The following is a 16941-nucleotide window of genomic DNA, read 5'->3' on the forward strand; positions in this document are numbered from 1 at the left end:
CAGCCACAGCTGCTCTGGGCACCCTGTGCCAGGGCCTGCCCACCCTGACAGGGAACAATTCCTTCCCAATATCCCATCCATCCCTGCCCTCTGGCACTGGGAAGCCATTCCCTGTGTCCTGTCCCTCCATCCCTTGGAAACAATCTCTCTCCGTCTCTCCTGGAGCTCCTTCGGGATCTGGAAGGTCACAATTTTGTCACCCCAAAGCTTCTCCTCTCCAGGCTGAACAATCCTGGCTATCCCAGCCTTTCCTTCCAACAGAGCTGCTCCATCCATCTAAGAAAATTTAAAAGTGACAGCCTGTGTGAAATCTGGCAAGAAGCAGCAAAAGAGAGGAAAAGCCTTCTGAACTTTAGGAAAAAAGGAAAGTCCAACTTTTATGGATGACTGATGTTCCCTCCTTAAAATACTTACAAATATTTGGTTTATGATGAAAAGGTCAGGCACATTTCAGATATTTGTGGCTTCTGACTGCATCTGGGAGATGTTAATTTTGTCCTGTGGGCACAAACTGTAATCTCCCTGCATAACAAGACCAAAATCCAATCTAACACTCCCACCCACACTTGATTTGCTGTTTGACACAAATGAGGGGCTTGGGAATACTTCCAACCCAGAGTAATAAACCCATTAAACCCTCAATAATAAACCTATTAAACCCCTAGTATAAAAGAATCATGTTATCTGCCATGAGAACAATAATTCTCACCAACAGCATCATTTGGATCCTCCAGCACAATTCCTTCCTTTAGCTGTGGAACATTGGGGGAGCTGTCTGAAATCAGTAGTTTGGTTGGGTTGGGTAGGGATTGTGGGGAACTTTTGCTCCTGAAGAAGGGAAATTTAAACTGAAGGAAGGTGGTTTTGTGGCAGAGTGGTCCCTAAGAAATGTTTCAGCCTGCAGGAGAGGGGGATACCCAATGTGCTTGTGTCTGATTTGGAGACAAGTAGGAATAATGTTTGCAAACAAACATAAGGTTTGTTTTGCTGTTTTCCGGCTCCAGCATTCCAGGGACAAATTCTCAATTAACCTGCCTAAATCCTGTCACCATCATGAGCAAGAGTTGAGGATACAATATGAGGTTTCTTTTGCAAAGCATGATAATGATATAATGAATATTGTTGACATTCAAGCCCTTGTCATTATATTTCAGAGTTAATGATGCTTCATAGGTGTCTTAGTCACTCCCATCTCCCAGGACTGTGTTTTCCTGCTGTTTGAGGTGGAGGGAGATAATTTGTTACTCTGGAGCACTGTTAGTTTATATTCCTGAGGGTTTCCTGGTGACGTGGAAGCAGAGCTGGTAACACAAATCGGAATTTACCACATCAGGTAAAGGCAGGCACCTTGTAGGTGATGGCATCTCTAATAAATATGAGATGTATTTTCTGGGAAATAAAGTAGTGAGCCATTCGTATTCCCAGGTTTCCATGTTTGTTTTATCATGCAGTACTTAATGAATTAGAGATGGAAACAAAAGTCATCCTGGAGATCTGAGGAGTCACCAGAACAACAGCAGTACTTGCTCTGTCTCTTTGCATGGACACATTTTTCCTGATTCTGGATAAACACCACGAGATGTATCCTGGGCTCATCCCACAGTGTGGAGGGAGGGGATGTTCCCACCTCTTTTCTGCTTAGGTGAGAGCCCATCTGGAATTCTCTGCACAGTTCCGGTTCTCCCAAAATAAGAAGGACATGGAACTGTTGGAGCAGGTCTGAGGAGGCCATGTAGATGCTGAGGGGAGTGGAGCACCTTCCCTGTGGAGCCAGGCTGGGAGAGCTGGTAATGCTCAGCCTGGAGAAGGGAAGGGTGTGTGGAGACCTCACAGCTCCTTCCAGGGCCTGAAGGGACACAGGGGAGCTGGAGAGGGGACCCTTCAACAGGAGCTGCAGTGACACTACACAGGGAATGGCTTCCCACTGCCAGAGGGCAGGGATGGATGGGATATTGGGACATTAGGAATTGTTCCCTGGCAGGGTGGGCAGGCCCTGGCACAGGGTGCCCAGAGCAGCTGTGGCTGCCCCTGGATCCCTGGAAGTGTCCAAGGCCAGGTTGGACACTGGGGCTTGGAGCAGCCTGGGATAGTGGAAGGTGTCCCTGACCATGGGATGGGGTGGCACTGAATGGGATTTAAGGTACTTCCCACCCAAACCAGTCTGGGACTCTGTGAGTCAGTGAGATAGACAGGGTGGGCTACATTTGAGATTCAATGATACTATGGCCGTGTCTTAGAATCTCTTCTATTCCTTCTGTAGTTTATCTCTTTTTTTAGTTCTCACCTCTTATTTGGGTTTTTTTTTTATAATCTGGTTTGGGTTCTTTTGGTCCCAGTTTCCATGGTGCCTGTGTCACCAGTGGCCTTTGAGGGTTGTGTTGCCTCCAGCAATCACAGCTGCTGCTTCTGCTGCCTCCTGTCAGGTAGGAACAACCTCTGCAAGGCTGTGAAGAGCCTTCTGCCTGTAAATACTTCTGCAGCTCCTCTTAGGGTCTGCTGTCATCTGTTGGCCCTTTAACTACCAAAACTTCAGGACTTTCACCATATTATTTGTGCAAATCACCGGGGATGGGTTGTGGTGGAAAGCCTTGAGTGGGCACAGGAGTGTGCTCTTGCCTCTTTTAAGTCCTGCCATTTTCTCCTTGGCTTTGGGCCTTTCTTTAGGATTCAGGTTCTATGGGAATGAACTGTTTCCTGGCTTCTGTCCTCCTCTGTACCTGTTCACTCAGGGAATTCAGCCCAGTGTTGGTAATGACCAAATGGGACTAAAATCCCTGGGACATCACAGGTTTGGTTGTCAGGGTTGGGATAAATTCAACCAGGGCTCTTTTTTTGAAGCAGAACTTCATGAAAGCTCCCCATTTTCCTGTTCCCTCGCTTCCTGGCAAGTCTTGTACTTGTTGGTGACAGATCTGAGGATGCAATTGGGGTTAAAATTGTCCATTTTGGTAAACAGTGATGACTACAAAGGACGACAGAGAGTGTTCACACCAACAGCAAGTCCTTGTCTAAGGAGCTGCTTCCCACAGGCTCCAAGAGGCTCTGGGAAACTATTTCCATATGGGAACAGTTGTGCACCCTTGAGACAGGATTCTTTTAGGAAACAGATTAAACTCTTTTTCTTATCCATAAAAAGAACATTATCTCTTTTCAACTTTAGAGTGATAAAAATGTTAATTCTTTACCAGTGTTATGGTGGTATAATCCCAATTAGATAATTGAATTTAATAATGATGCTTTGCTACTCTTTGTGGAAATATGTGTTTAATATCTTTATCAAGGATCTGGATGAGAGGATCAAGTGCATCCTCAGTCAGTTTGTGCAGAACCCCAAGCCAGGTGGGAGTGTGGCTGTGCTAGAAGGCAGGAAGCTCTGCAGAGGGATCAGGACAGGCTGGACGTTCTGGAATTCTGTGAGCCAAATTAGTCCTGCAGAACATGGCAAAGGTGTTTCTGCCTAAGGATGTGCACAAATGAGTTTGCAACATTCATAGTCATGTTTTTAAGAACACAGTTGCAAAGCCTGCCATATATTTGAAAGTAATTTTAATTTCCTTTCCTAAACAAGAAGTTTATCTATTCTAAAACATGCTTCCAAACCAACCTGTTGCAAAACTCTTGTCTCATGAGAATTTTTTGTCACAGTTTCCAATTATAGGCGTATTTCAGATTACTCTTGGAGATTCCTTTGGGACTTTTTGGGTTGTTTGTTTCGGTTTTTTTTTTTAGATCTGTTATTTCTACAGAGGAAATTGAATTGATTGGAAATTAAGCAAATCCAGCTGACAGATGTGGATTAGAAGGATGCTATATACCTATGGACCAGTCAGAATGAAGTTATAGCAACCTCCCTTTAGCACATGGGCATGATGCAGAGAAGAAACACAGTGATTGTTTTCCTTATTAGCAATTTTAATTAACTTTTAATTGATTTCTAGCAAGATAAATGGTTTCATTACCAAGCCTTACAATGAACACCATCACCAGAATTAAGCATTCCCGGCGACTGTTCTGAAAACAAAACATGCAAATCTCTTATGATCTTCACAGATGTCATTCATAAAGGCAAATAAATGAGAATAGAGTAGGGCAGAGTGCCCTTTGTATAATTTACGCAACCTTGTTCATCATGCCCTAATTTAATTAAGAGGAGGCAAAATAACAGGTCAGCATTTCAACCTGAGAGCTCTATGAAAACCTATTAATTTTGTCCATCCCTATAATTATGTGATAACAAGAATTATTTGGCTGACACTGAAATCTGAGGCTTGGTTCAGTGTGTGAGAACAAAGATACCAACTAAAGAAACTGAGCTTTTCTGTGGCAATCATCAGCCTGTTGTGAGCACAGAAGAATAAGGATGAAATGTGACAATGTTTGGGTTTGAAGAACAGGATGAACAAAACACAAATTTAAGTAGTTCTTCAGAGAGCAGTGATGAAAATATCACTGAGTGTGACAAATGTGTTAAGTGGAAAGACACTTTCTAACTCACGTGTTCCTTCTGTCTGTCTGCATCCATCCTTCATCTAAATTCATATACCATAAGGATTTGGGCAGCAATGAAACACTGATTCAGTGTTGAATAAAAATTCCTCTCAGACACCACCCAGTCCTGTAGATCCTTCAGCATTAGAATTATCTGAGGGTTGGCTTCACAAGCATCAAATTTATCCTCTGGGATTCTACAGGATAGAATCCCTGAATCATTTAGGATAGGAAAACTTGCAGGATTGAGTCCAGCCTGTGCCTGATCCCAGCCCAGAGCACTGAGCGCCACCTCCAGCTCTTCCTTGGACACCTCCAGGGTTGAGCACTGCAAAGCTCCCTGGGCAGCCCCTGCCAAGACCTGAGCACCCTTTCCATGCAGAAATTCCTGCTGCTGTCCAGCCTGATCCTCCCCTGGCACAACTTCAGGCTATGTCCTCTTGTCAAAAGTTTCTGAGGGTGAGCAGTAAATTGTGCCTTTTCTCCTGAAGGGATCCAGTTAGCCTGGCTTCTGTCACTGGGAATGGAACCATTTGTTTCTGTGGGATGTTTTATCTTCAGTCAAAGCTCAGGCAGAGGCTGACTGCCCCAGACAAGCCCTCCTGGACACCACAGATTTGGCAGAATCTTTCCCTGCCTCACCTGATTTCTCTCCTGTGGGTGTCTCCCTCAGATTTTTGCAAATTGTGCATTAATCCATGGTTTTCCTGCTGTCTCTTCAGGCTACAGATGCAGATGCCGGGGTTAATGGGCAAGTCCATTACAGTCTGGCCAACTTCAACAACCTTTTCCGGATCACCTCCAACGGCAGCATTTACACGGCAGTGAAGCTGAACAGGGAAGTGAGGGATCACTACGAGCTCATCGTGGAGGCGACCGACGGAGCTGTGGACCCCCGGCGCTCCACGCTCACCCTGGCCATCAAGGTGTTGGACATTGATGACAACAGCCCCGTGTTCACCAATACCTCCTACACTGTCTGTGTGCCAGAGAATCTCCCACCAGGAACTGTCTTCCTGCAGCTGGAGGTAAGGAAGTGGTGAGTGAAGGTGGTGTGTGTTTGTTCTGCCTTAATCAGGGTTTTTATTTAACTTGGCAGTGAGACTGCAATAAAAGATTGTGATCTGGAGCATGGGGGTAAATTTTTTTGCCCAGAGAAGCTGTGGCTGCCCCTGGATCCCTGGAAGTGCCCCGTTGAATGAGGCTTGGAGCAGCCTGGGATAGTGGATGGTGGCCCTGCCATGGCAAGGGGTGGCACTGGTTGGGCTTTGATGTCCCTTTCAATCCAAACCCTTCTGGGATTCTGTGATTCTGAAAAATGCTTGGCCTTTATTCAGGTACTAAAAAAACCCTTTAAATATAAGGTTATTTGGGAAATAATAGCAATTAATAAAAACAAACAATGAAACAACAAAACCTACCCTGCCACCTTCTACACAGGCAGACAGCTATAGGCCAAGGGGAAGAGTTTTAAGCTAAAAGAGGAGAGATACAAATCAGATATTAGGAAGAAATTGTTCCCTGGGAAGGTGGGGAGGCATGGGGTGCCCAGAGAAGCTGTGGCTGCCCCTGGATCCCTGGAAGTGTCCAGGGCCAGGTTGGATGGGGCTTGGAGCCACCTGGGATAGTGGAAGGTGTCCCTGCCATGGCAAGGGGTGGCACTGGATGGTTTTAAGGTCCCTTCTAGCCCAAACCATCCTGGACTTCTGTGATCCTGGCAGTGGCCAATAGCAGGTGCCCAGGGAGGAGAGCTAAGACCAGCTTCAGTTTCCACTGTCTTTTTCCCAGAACACCGTGCTCATTTCCCACGGCCTGAACCTTCAGTGAATTCTTCATTCCTCGTGTCTGTGCACATGGAATTACAACACAACTAAACTCAAGATGTTCTCAACAGTTTGCCCTTTAAACCTCAGAGGGATATTTCGTGAGGCTGGATTTTGTTTGATGTCCCTCTGTTCCCTGCAGGCCAAGGACGTGGACCTGGGTGCAGATGTGAACTATCGCATCCGCACTGAGGAAGCCCGGCAGCATTTTGCCCTGAACAAGCACACGGGAGAGCTGTCACTCCGGAAATCCTTGGATTATGAGTCCTTCTCTGACACAGAGGCAACCTTCACCTTCCTCGTGGAAGCCTTTGACAGCAAGGGCACCATGCCACCTGGGCTGGCCACTGTCACCGTCAGAGTCAAGGTAAAGGGGTCACTCCTCAGCCAGCTATCAAAGCAAAGGCAACGCCCGATGAAGGGAAGAGAATGATGCCTCTGACTCCATCCTATCAGAAGGCTAATTAATTACTTTATTATACTATATTATATACATTATATCTAAACTGAATCTGCCAAGCACTCACTCTGCACACACTGCACACAACTGCACTCATCTCACGACTCTCTCATGACTGTAAACCAACAGTCCAACACATACCCACTCTTGGCCCTGACAGGCCAAGGCAACAAAACATCCTCGCTTTGGGTAAACAATCTCCATATTGCATTCTACTTTGGCACAACACAGGCACAGCAAATGAGATAAGCATTATGTTTTCTTTCTCTGATGTTCAGAGAATGTGAATCTCAAAAGAAGAGTTGTGCCTTGCTTTTCTCTGTGAAGAGAAATGTGGCAACAGCCAGCAGCATCCTCTCCCAGTCATGCCAGAATATTCTGTCATCATGCAGGTGTCCTTAGGAAGCACCAGGACTCTCTGCTCTCCTGTGTCTCACTTGTATGAGTCTTATTCTGTTCAGTTAAACACACACTTTATAACAGCTGTAATTGTTTTCCCCATGTGCAATTACATAGCTAAATCCTGGATTTATGAAATCAATGTATACTGGACACAAATTCAAACATTTTGTCCTTTAGAATCTCTAAAAGGCTAAATGGAATTTAAATAAATAAAACCCTGATGGAATTGCTTGCAAAAGTGACACGATCACTTTTCAACCCACAAATTGTGATTTTAAGACCCACTGGGGTATATTGAGTGCTGGTGTGGCACAGCACATCCTGGATCAGATTCTGCTGCTGGAAAATCCAGCTCTGCAAAGGAGCAGCCAATTCTGTTCCTTTGCAGATCAGCAAGACACTGATTTAGTGTCTTGCACCTTGAACTGCAGTGTCCTACAGCTTCACCTCAGGGTTTCAGGGGCCTCCCCAGGAATTCAGGGGTGGTGGTGTCTGTTTGGGGATGATCCACAAATGACAAGTGTTTTAGCTGGGACTAAAATACTTCCCCATCTTCATTTGTCTGTGTCCAAGAACAGAGAAGAGCTCAGATGCCTTAATCCTACCCCTGGCATTCCCAAAGGTGCAGCTCTGTCAGTCATTATGTCCTTTTGAGCAGTTGCTTGAGTTTTTGTGAACTGTGGGAGAGAAGAGACTTCAATTGCTCAGCTTTTAGTGAAGGAGCAAAAATTGTAGCAGGACCAAGAGCACAGCCCACAAATGTTCAGTTTAAATGTGTCTGTGAAAAGCATTTGGCAGTCATAGGGATTCAGCCTCTTCTGAATCCGCAGGTGCTTGAATTGCCACTTGGTTTTGAGTAATTCTGTTTGTCAGTCTTTACTCAGCTCACAATTCTTTTAGAACAGTAAATGTCTCCCATTATTAGCTCTGGTGACAATGCTAGAAGGCTTCTATGATGCCTCTCTATCTGCACAATGTCTTAGTGTGAGGTGCAGGTCACCTGTTCCTGAGCAATTTGTGCTTTTCCGCAGCACATTCCACATCATTGACAGGAAACAGCTTTTCCATCATTCCCTGAGCTGCTTCTGTTGAATTTTTACAGAACAAGTTGCTCAAACCTCAGTTTTTTTCCTAAAAGAAACCTTTTCCCAGCACACTGAATTTTTGAAAGAATAGCTTGGGTGGGTTTGTTGGGATTTTTGAGGGTTTTCAGGTAGGATTGTGTTCAGAGAAAAGCTGTTGTCTGTTTGTTTGTGTGGTTGATTGTATCAATTAATGTCAGGGAAAATTGCAGTTCAGCTTGGTGGCCTCAGTGTACCAGCAACTTGTGCACATTCAAAGGAGGGAATAAGGAATTTAAGGAGGGGATTAATATGATCAAAAAATCAGTTCTTGCTCTCCTGGAAACTCTTCCCACACATGAACAACAAAATGGGAGCATGATGATGCTTTGGAAAGGCTGGAATACCAGGCTGGAGCCAGAAGTAATAATTTTGGAGTAAAAGGTGTTTGGCTGGGGGCAGAACAGGGCCTGGGAGGGAGGACAAGCAGGGGATACTTTAAGCCAGAAAGAAAATAAATCCAATTTAAGGTGAGTGTTTTCATACTCAGTGACAGGCTGAGTTTTGCAACAGATCAGGGGACATAATCAAATATTATTTAAATGGTAAGATGAAGATGATGCTTAGCTTCCAGCCTGGAGTGAGAGGTGGGACAGGGGAATTTTGAGTGGCACTTGAGAGAACAGAGGAGGACTTGTGGAAAAGCCAGATTTAATATGTCAATGTGTTGGGCAGATGTCATCAGGGGGTTTTGTGTCAAGTGGCAGATATTTTGAACATTGGTCACAAGAGGTGTCTGGATAGTCTAATTTGAGCTTAAAGATGAACTTCCCAGATACAAAATTCACAGGGGTGAGGGAAGAGGGTGGAGGGTGAAAGCAGAACCCTGTGCTGTCCCTGTTTGAGATGGGATGGATCCTCAAGACACCTCAGAAGGCTGATCCAAGAGTCAGAGCAGCAGGAGCAGGGTGCAGAGTCTTGAAACCAAGTGAGAACAAGAACAGGTCACCCTTTCCCTCCTACTCAGCATCTTCTCCTGCTGCAGGAACTGGATGTGTTTCCTCTGAGTAGTTCCTGAGCTTTAGAGGCTGGGCTTTGAGTAATTACTTTAATACAGGGTTTGGGGGCCCAAATAGGAACTAGACCAAGTGCAGATGCCCCACAGCCCCCAACATAAGAACACAAAATTGAGCTAGAGGGAGGCAGTGCTGGGGCCAAGCTCATGTCACCATCACAGATCCAGCCCCTCCAACCCTCAGGACTTTATTTGTGTTATTACTGAGTTCTCCAGCCCTCTGGGGCTCCCACTGCTCCACTCACATTTGTCATTTCTCCCAGCCCAGCTCTTCACTGCAAGCACTGTAATTTTTCCTGGGTAATGGAATTGTGTTAAGCAGCTATGGATGTCTGATGGTGTTGTCCATCATTTGTGTGATATCCAATGGAATGAGCACACCCAGAGCCCCCTGCTCCCTGTGGCTGCAGGAGGGGGATGCACACTGGGCTGTTCTTTGGACTCTCAGCCCTTGGCATGACAAGTTACAAATAGTTTGTATTAACCTGCCCTGAACTAGGTCGAGGCACAGATTGCAGAGCGGGGCTTTCACTGCAGGAGGAATAACTTCATCTGTACCCTCACGTGGGGATGGAACAAATTATTGGCCTCTGCTGCAGCCAAAAGGCTCCTTGCATTGTGAGGACGTCCTAGGGCTCCTTTGGCAGTGAAAGCCAAAGGTGAATCAATGAATTAATAGAATCATTTAATTGGAAATGACCTCTGAGATCACTGAGTGAAACCATTATCCCCGCACCACTAAACTGTGTCCCCACGTGCCACATCCACGCTTCTTCTGAGCATTGTTACACCTTCATCCACACTTCTTCCAGGGATTGTAACCCCACCTCTGCCCTGGGCAGCCCCTTCCAATATCTGGCCACCCTTTGGGTGAAGACACTTTCCCTAATATCCAACCTGAACCTCCCCTGGCACAGTTTAAAGTTCTTTCCTTCTGTCCTGTTGTTTTCTGGGAGAAGAACCTGATCCACACCTGACTCAGCCCCTCTCAGGGAGTCATAGAATGATAATTTTGTTGCATCCATTCAAGTGTTTCCAAGGAGGAATAGTCTAAATGACACTGATTTCTTCCCACCACCTCAAACAGACCAAGATTTTTCTCCTTTCCCCGTTCTCATATTCCTTTGACTACTTTCTTAACTTTTCCCCTGAAGCTACAAGAAGCCACAGGGTGTCTGGGAGGGCTGAGTTGGTTTTGCTTCTTCTTGTACACTCAAGCATCCTCCCACAATCCAGATAAATCCCAGTACTGGAAAAAGCAAAATCCTTGCAGTTCAAATTATTAGGATTTAGCATTCGGAAGCAACTATTGTGGTAATAGGGTTTGTTAACAGAAACAATTGCTCTTAAGTGAGTAAAGCGTTTCTAAGCACAAATAATTAGAATTTCTGTATCATGGGGCCTGTAAGGTCTCTGCATATTTTATGCTGTGTTCTCTCCTTCTTATTACCAGCACTTTTTCTGGTATTATTTTGCCTTTTCTGTTTGCAGAAGTGCTTTTCTTCTCTTTGTGGGTTGGGGATTATGTTGCTTTGGAGTTTTTCGAGGACATTGTGTGGTGAAATGAAGCCATTGTCACAAGTGAAGGATTCAAAGTGAGAGAGCAAAAAGAATAAATAAAACCCAGAAGGTTTTACTTCTAACAATGCAAAAAAAAATGAGGATAAGGACGCAGTGAGGTGATTGAGAACTGGATGATCACAGGCGTAATGATCAGTGGCACAGGGTGTGGTTGGTGCCTGTCACTGCAGGTGTCCCCAGGGCTCAGTGGTGGTCCCAGGATTGTTTAAATTGTTCATCAGTGCTTGTGGAGGAACAGCCCCAGGCACCAGCACAGGCTGAGGGGGCAGCTCTGTGGGGAAGGACCTGGGTGACTCTGAGCAGAGTGTCCTGGGGGACACCGAGCTGTCCCTGGGCCAGCAGAGTGTCCTGAGGCCAAGGAGGACAATGGGATCCTGGGGCCAGCAGGGAGAGTCACACAATGAACATCTTTTCCCATTTAAAGAACAGAGCCGCTTCATAAAACTTACAGGAAGGTTTAAAAAAATCAGCTGGATTGCCTCCAAAATATTTCTCATTTCTGGTGACACTAATGGAATAACAAGCCTGAGGTTGGGCTACAGTGCTGGTAAACAGATTTATTTCTTTCCTTCCATCTCAACTGATCAGTTCAATCATCTGCCTGTCATTTATTGCCTCGTGTATTCCATCATTAATATTATCCCTTAATTTATAGGATGAGCTACTTTAGGGCCTGCTGAGCACTAAATTGGAAAGAGATGCAGTTGTGCCATGTGAGCAAGGCCCTATTTTGTGCAGCTTCAGACAATGCTTTGTGTAAAGCAGCTCTGCACCCACTCACAGACAAAATTCAAGGGGTCACTTTGGCCATATCAGCATTATCACAAGGGTTTGAACTTGATGTTAATTGAGGTATAATCATTATGAGAATACAAGAGGATGGGAAGGGACTTTAAGTTCTTGATACTCCAGTATCTGGTGAAATCAGGTATTTCATGGAATTCCAGAGTGGTTTAGGTTGAAAAGGACCTTAAAACTCATCCTGCCATGGGCAGGGACACTTTCCACAGTCCCAGGCTGATCCAAGCCCTGCCCAGCCTGGCCTTGGGCACGGCCAGGAATCCAGGAGCAGCCACAGCTGCTCTGGGCACCCTGTGCCAGGGCCTGCCCACCCTGACAGGGAACAATTCCTTCCCAATATCCCATCCATCCCTGCCCTCTGGCATTGGGAAGCCATTCCCTATGTCCTGACCCTCCAGGCCCTTGTAAATTCTCTCTCTCCAAGGTCCTCAATCCAGTCATTGCTATCAAAGATAATTTAATGCCGGACAGATGCAGAGATGGAGTTTTCAGGCTTTCAGCACAGAGAGACTTTGGACAACAAATATTTGGAGCAAATCCTGGGTTTTGTTCTGAGCAGAGCCCAAAGCCCCAGACATGTTTTGCTTGTAAACAGGTAAATAATTGAAGATTACATCTGATGGCTTCTTAAAACACCTCTAACCCTTGCACAGAAGTGGATGCAGCACATGAGTGCCATCCCCAAGTGCAGGTTCAGCAATGGGGCAGTAAACCTCCCACAAAGTGGTTGTAAGAAGTCATGAAATCACCTTTTAAATGTGAGGCACAATCCCACAAGTGGGGCCAAACTGCAGCATCTTAAAACCTTCCCCAGTTCACTGCTCCAGACACATAAATCCAGGCTGCCATTAACTCAAATCCAGGCTCCTATTAACGATCAGACATGCTCCAAAATATGGAAATGGGAAATCTGGGAAATGGGTTCTTCATATTTCTCACTTTCAAATACCTGGGCTGCCTATTTTGTCAGTAAGGCAATAACAGTCACATATTTACAAATAACTACAAAGCAGCCTTTGCGTCACTGCTTATCTGGCTGCAGATTTATTCTATTTTTATACAGATTTATTTACAAAACAGAGCAAAAGGCAAAGCTTAACACCCCCAAAGCTGTCTCCCTACCATAGATACTGTTTATCTACCACTTTTTGTTGGTTTTGTTCCTCCTTGCTCCTGTGGGGCGGCACAAAAGCACTACAGGATCCTGGTATCCCTCCTCCGCACAAAGAAAACACAACTTGGGAGGGAGGGTTTAATTTTAATGTTCTTGAGGATCCAAATTGGCACCTTCAAAAGCATGTTAAGACCTATGAAGGGATTTCTTGATGCCAGCTCATTAAATCAGCAGTCACCCTTGCCATGTGCATCATCCCACTTTCCCACCACATTCCTTTTTCTCTGAGCAGGACACAGCTCATTACAAGGGCTGGTATTTAGGAAAAAGATTGGTAGGAAACAAACACTGCCCTGTCTGCAAGGAGTATGAAAATGCTGAACAAAGTTGTTGTGAAGTGAGACTGTCATCTGGGAATGGCAAAGAGGAGAAATAAAGCAGGAGGGGAGGGAAGGCACTAAGGAGGAAATCAATATGTAATTTAAAACTCATTAAGGCAGTCACTTGCTGTAATGCACTGCTACTAACCCAGGTGCTTCCAGACAGGTGGGGACAGGCCAAACACACAAAAATCCCTGAGGTGCAGCATTCCCAGCATAAAGTAGCCTTGGGAATGTCACTGTACACAGGGACATTCATGGTTTTTTTGTTTGTGGGGACACCAAGGGACCTTTAATGCTTGTGCCCCACTATGTTAAAAATGTAAATATTTAATACCTGGGTGTTAAACCCACTCTTCCTCCTCCTTCACTGCTTTTTGAAAAGCACCCCTTGGATTCCAATCTCTGCCTCCAGATTCCTATGGAATTGTGGAGTAGTTGGTGTTGGAAGGGACATTAAAGCCCATCCCCTCCACCCCTGCCATAGGAAGGGACAGCTTCCACTGGACCAAGTGACATCTCTCAATTAATAACACACAACATTAAATGAGTGACAGGCTGGTCTGATTTGAATATACCACAAACCTAAAGACTTTCTACAGAAGAATGAACTTTATTTGGAAAAAGTGGTTTGGTAGACATCTTGTGTTATAAAAGGAAAAATAAAAAACAGAGTATATTTTTAATCTCCCTACAAACTGAAGCAACTCTGGATGATCCTGCAAAATATTTGAGATCTGTTTAAGTGTATATACAAATATATATATACATTTATGTATCCTTGTCTATCTCAGGCACAACCAAATGTCCTTTTGTCTTAGAGAGGACATTTTATTTCCCCTTAATTTATTCGATATTAGAGGTAGCAAACATCATCAAGCCAGAGCAGCTCATTCCTTTTGGAAAATAAGCCAAGCCTGCTGCCACAGGAGCAGGTGGTGTGGAATTCTGTGCTCTTTTCTCATGTGGGGCTGTGTTTTCCTGCAGAATTCCCTCCCTGAGCAGTCCCACATCCATTCTTTTGTCAATCTTCAGCACCTTCCCCCCTCATTTTGTGCAGGGTTAATGGCATCGGAAGAGCCTGGGGATGGCAATCCCTAGGGAGAGAAGGAGAGACTCAACAAAAACGCTTGTGAATGCATCTGGAATTTTGCTGGAACTCCAGGACCAAATTCTGACTATCATGTATAAAATGCACATTGAATTCTTTGGCATCCCTGGGGCAGGACTGAAATGGGATCCTGGGCCCAGAGCAGGTGCTGTGGTCTGGGAGAGGCTCCTCCAGGCTTTTCACAGCTGTCAATGTCCTTAGGCCATGATCTCTTGTAGCCTTATAGAGTTTCCGTTCTGTCTTTTTAGCAATACAATAGCTTGGATTTTTGTTTTTGGAATCAGGTGTTGAGTGAGAATTTTCTGTGGTTAAAGGTTTTACCACAGGAATAGGAATTTTCCAGTTTATTCATAGCAAACCACCCCTTTGCTTTCCCTAGAAGGGAGTTTCCCAATTATAGGAATGTTAAATATGTCCCTGCAAGTCCCCAGACAGCAGGGAACTATTAAACACTCCAGGACTAAACTCTGACTTGTGTTTTTTTGCAGGATATGAATGATTACTCTCCAGAGTTCAGCCAGAAGCTCTACAGGGGAATGGTTGCTCCTGATGCAGTCAAGGGCACCGTTATCACCACGGTCTCAGCTGAGGATCGGGATCCCCCGGTAAGGAAAAGCTTCTGTGAATATTCCACACCCAAGAAGGAGGAAACTTGAACCTTCTGAAGTGCCCCTGCTCTCTCATTAACTCAGAATATGAGGAGCTTCACTATTGTATTTGTGAGGTGCCTCAGTGTTGGAAGGAATGATGAATCTGACTCCATGTTCTCAGAAGGCAAATTTATTATTTTATGATACTATATTATATTAAAGAATACCAACCTAAACTATACTAAGGAATACAGAAAGGATACTTACAGAAGGCTAAAAAGATAATGAAACTCCTGACTCTTTCCAGAGTCCTGACACAGCTTGGCCCTGGTTGGACATTGAGTCAAAACAACTCACAACAGAATCCAATGAAACAATCACCTGTGGGTAAACAATCTCCAACCACATTCCAAAGGAGCAAAACAGAGGAGAAGCAAATGAGATAAGAATTGTTTTCCTTTTTCTCTGTGGCTTCTCAGCTTCCCAGGAGAAAAATCCTGGGCGAAGGGATTTTTCCAGAGAATGTGAATGTGACACTTCACAGAGGAGTAACTCCTGGCTTTGTTTCATGTCAGCCTGGCTTTGCTGCTCAGGTCAGGCTGCATTTCCAAGGCTGCCTCCTGGAGCTGGAAGATCAATGCTACAGCTCCTGTCTGTCAGGGAGGCTTTAGGAAAGCTCTTTATCCAACTTCAGAGAATGAGAGGAACAGGCAGGAAGGGGAGCTGTGCCTGTCTTCGGGGCAGTTCAAGAGGAAAGAAACCACAGTTGGGTGAGGTTGTCACTGTTTGATGTCACAGTCACGGTGCACTTCCCAGCTGAGCCATCCCAGATTGGTGTGGGACTGCAGAGCTCCCCGGCTGCACATTCCATGGGCAATATTTGAACCCAGGGCACTTGGTTTGGGGATAAAGTTTATTTTTGTCCCTGTTTTTTTCTGCTGCTCCCTGGTGAAGCCCTCGAGTGACACAACTGGGCCCACACCTCTGACTCATTGCCTGTTCTGAAGTTTGATGTCAATTTTTGTCATCAGACCCTGATGAACATCAGTGGCCAGATGATCCTCTGAGGACAGAAAAAGCCAAAGCTGTTCTACCAGCCAGGTTTAATTTTTAATTGCCAGAGTTTGGCATAAGAAGGAGAATAATCCTCAGGGGGAACAGTTCAGGGGGAATGTGTCCTGCACGTTAAAAGCTGATGAAGTGCTTGGACACCAATAAGGTACAGCTTAGCTAAATGTGGTGTGACTGGGGCTTGGGCAGCTTTTATTTAACATTAAATACATGTTGTTGCCTTCTAATGAGATATTTTGGGCTCTCTTTGCCCATTCTGATAAAAGCTCCATTTTATAATCACTGTGTCTAAGTTTTGAAGGCTAAGAGATCGCTGAGGGGAAACAAAATAGTTCTGATTGAGGTCATTTATAATCCTTAGTCCTGTGAAATCAACATTTCCAGTTACTTCACTTTTTATTTAACAACTCCAAACCCTACTGAACATTTTGTAACGTTTTTGTCACTATCACAGGAACACCTGTTGATGTTTATGAAGATTTTAAAATGAAGTTACCTTGAAGCCTCTAATAAATGCAAGGGCCATAAAAGTCAGCCAGCTATGGAGGAAGGCTTTTAAAGGAGGTTTTGAAAGGGTTTTGTTATTTTAAAATAATGGCTGGTAGTTTTGTCCCTCATTTTTTATTTTAAAAGTAAAACTACCAGGCATAAATGGCTGTGTTTCTTTTTATGCCTGAGCCAGCCTGTGCTACTAGAAAAATCTCTATTTATTTGAAGCTGTCTTTGACATTAAATGGCGTCACAAAGTATTTGATATGTATTCACTGGAAATTTGCTTTAAAAGCACACAACCTTTTCTCTGTTCAGCAAGGGGACCATGCTCTAAATTTGCCTTAAGGGATGGAATAGTCTTAGTTATCATCAGTACTTTACTTGTGTGGTTTGGGGGTTTTAAACTTGTTGGACTCTTATTTGCAAGGTACTAATACATTTATTTTATCAGTTCAGGCAAAGAAATAAGTATCTATTAAAAAAAATAATTGT

At 44.6% G+C, this 16941-nt stretch overlaps 1 protein-coding gene across 4 annotated transcripts in view; it reads left to right on the plus strand.

Moving 5' to 3' along the window:
* The window catches only part of PCDH15 (protocadherin related 15), a 637965-nt gene that overhangs the window by 537473 nt on the left and 83551 nt on the right, over window positions 1-16941 (plus strand). For all 4 annotated transcript variants that reach the window (XM_039719696.1, XM_039719693.1, XM_039719694.1 and 1 more), the window contains 3 exons: window positions 5211-5516; window positions 6454-6678; window positions 14785-14901. In XM_039719696.1, coding sequence (XP_039575630.1) covers window positions 5211-5516; window positions 6454-6678; window positions 14785-14901 — 648 coding nt within the window. The remainder of the gene's footprint in view (window positions 1-5210; window positions 5517-6453; window positions 6679-14784; window positions 14902-16941) is intronic.

Source organism: Passer montanus, unplaced genomic scaffold (assembly GCF_014805655.1).
Source record: "Passer montanus isolate IOZ18808 unplaced genomic scaffold, ASM1480565v1 scaffold42, whole genome shotgun sequence".
Taxonomy (NCBI): Eukaryota; Metazoa; Chordata; class Aves; order Passeriformes; family Passeridae; genus Passer; species Passer montanus.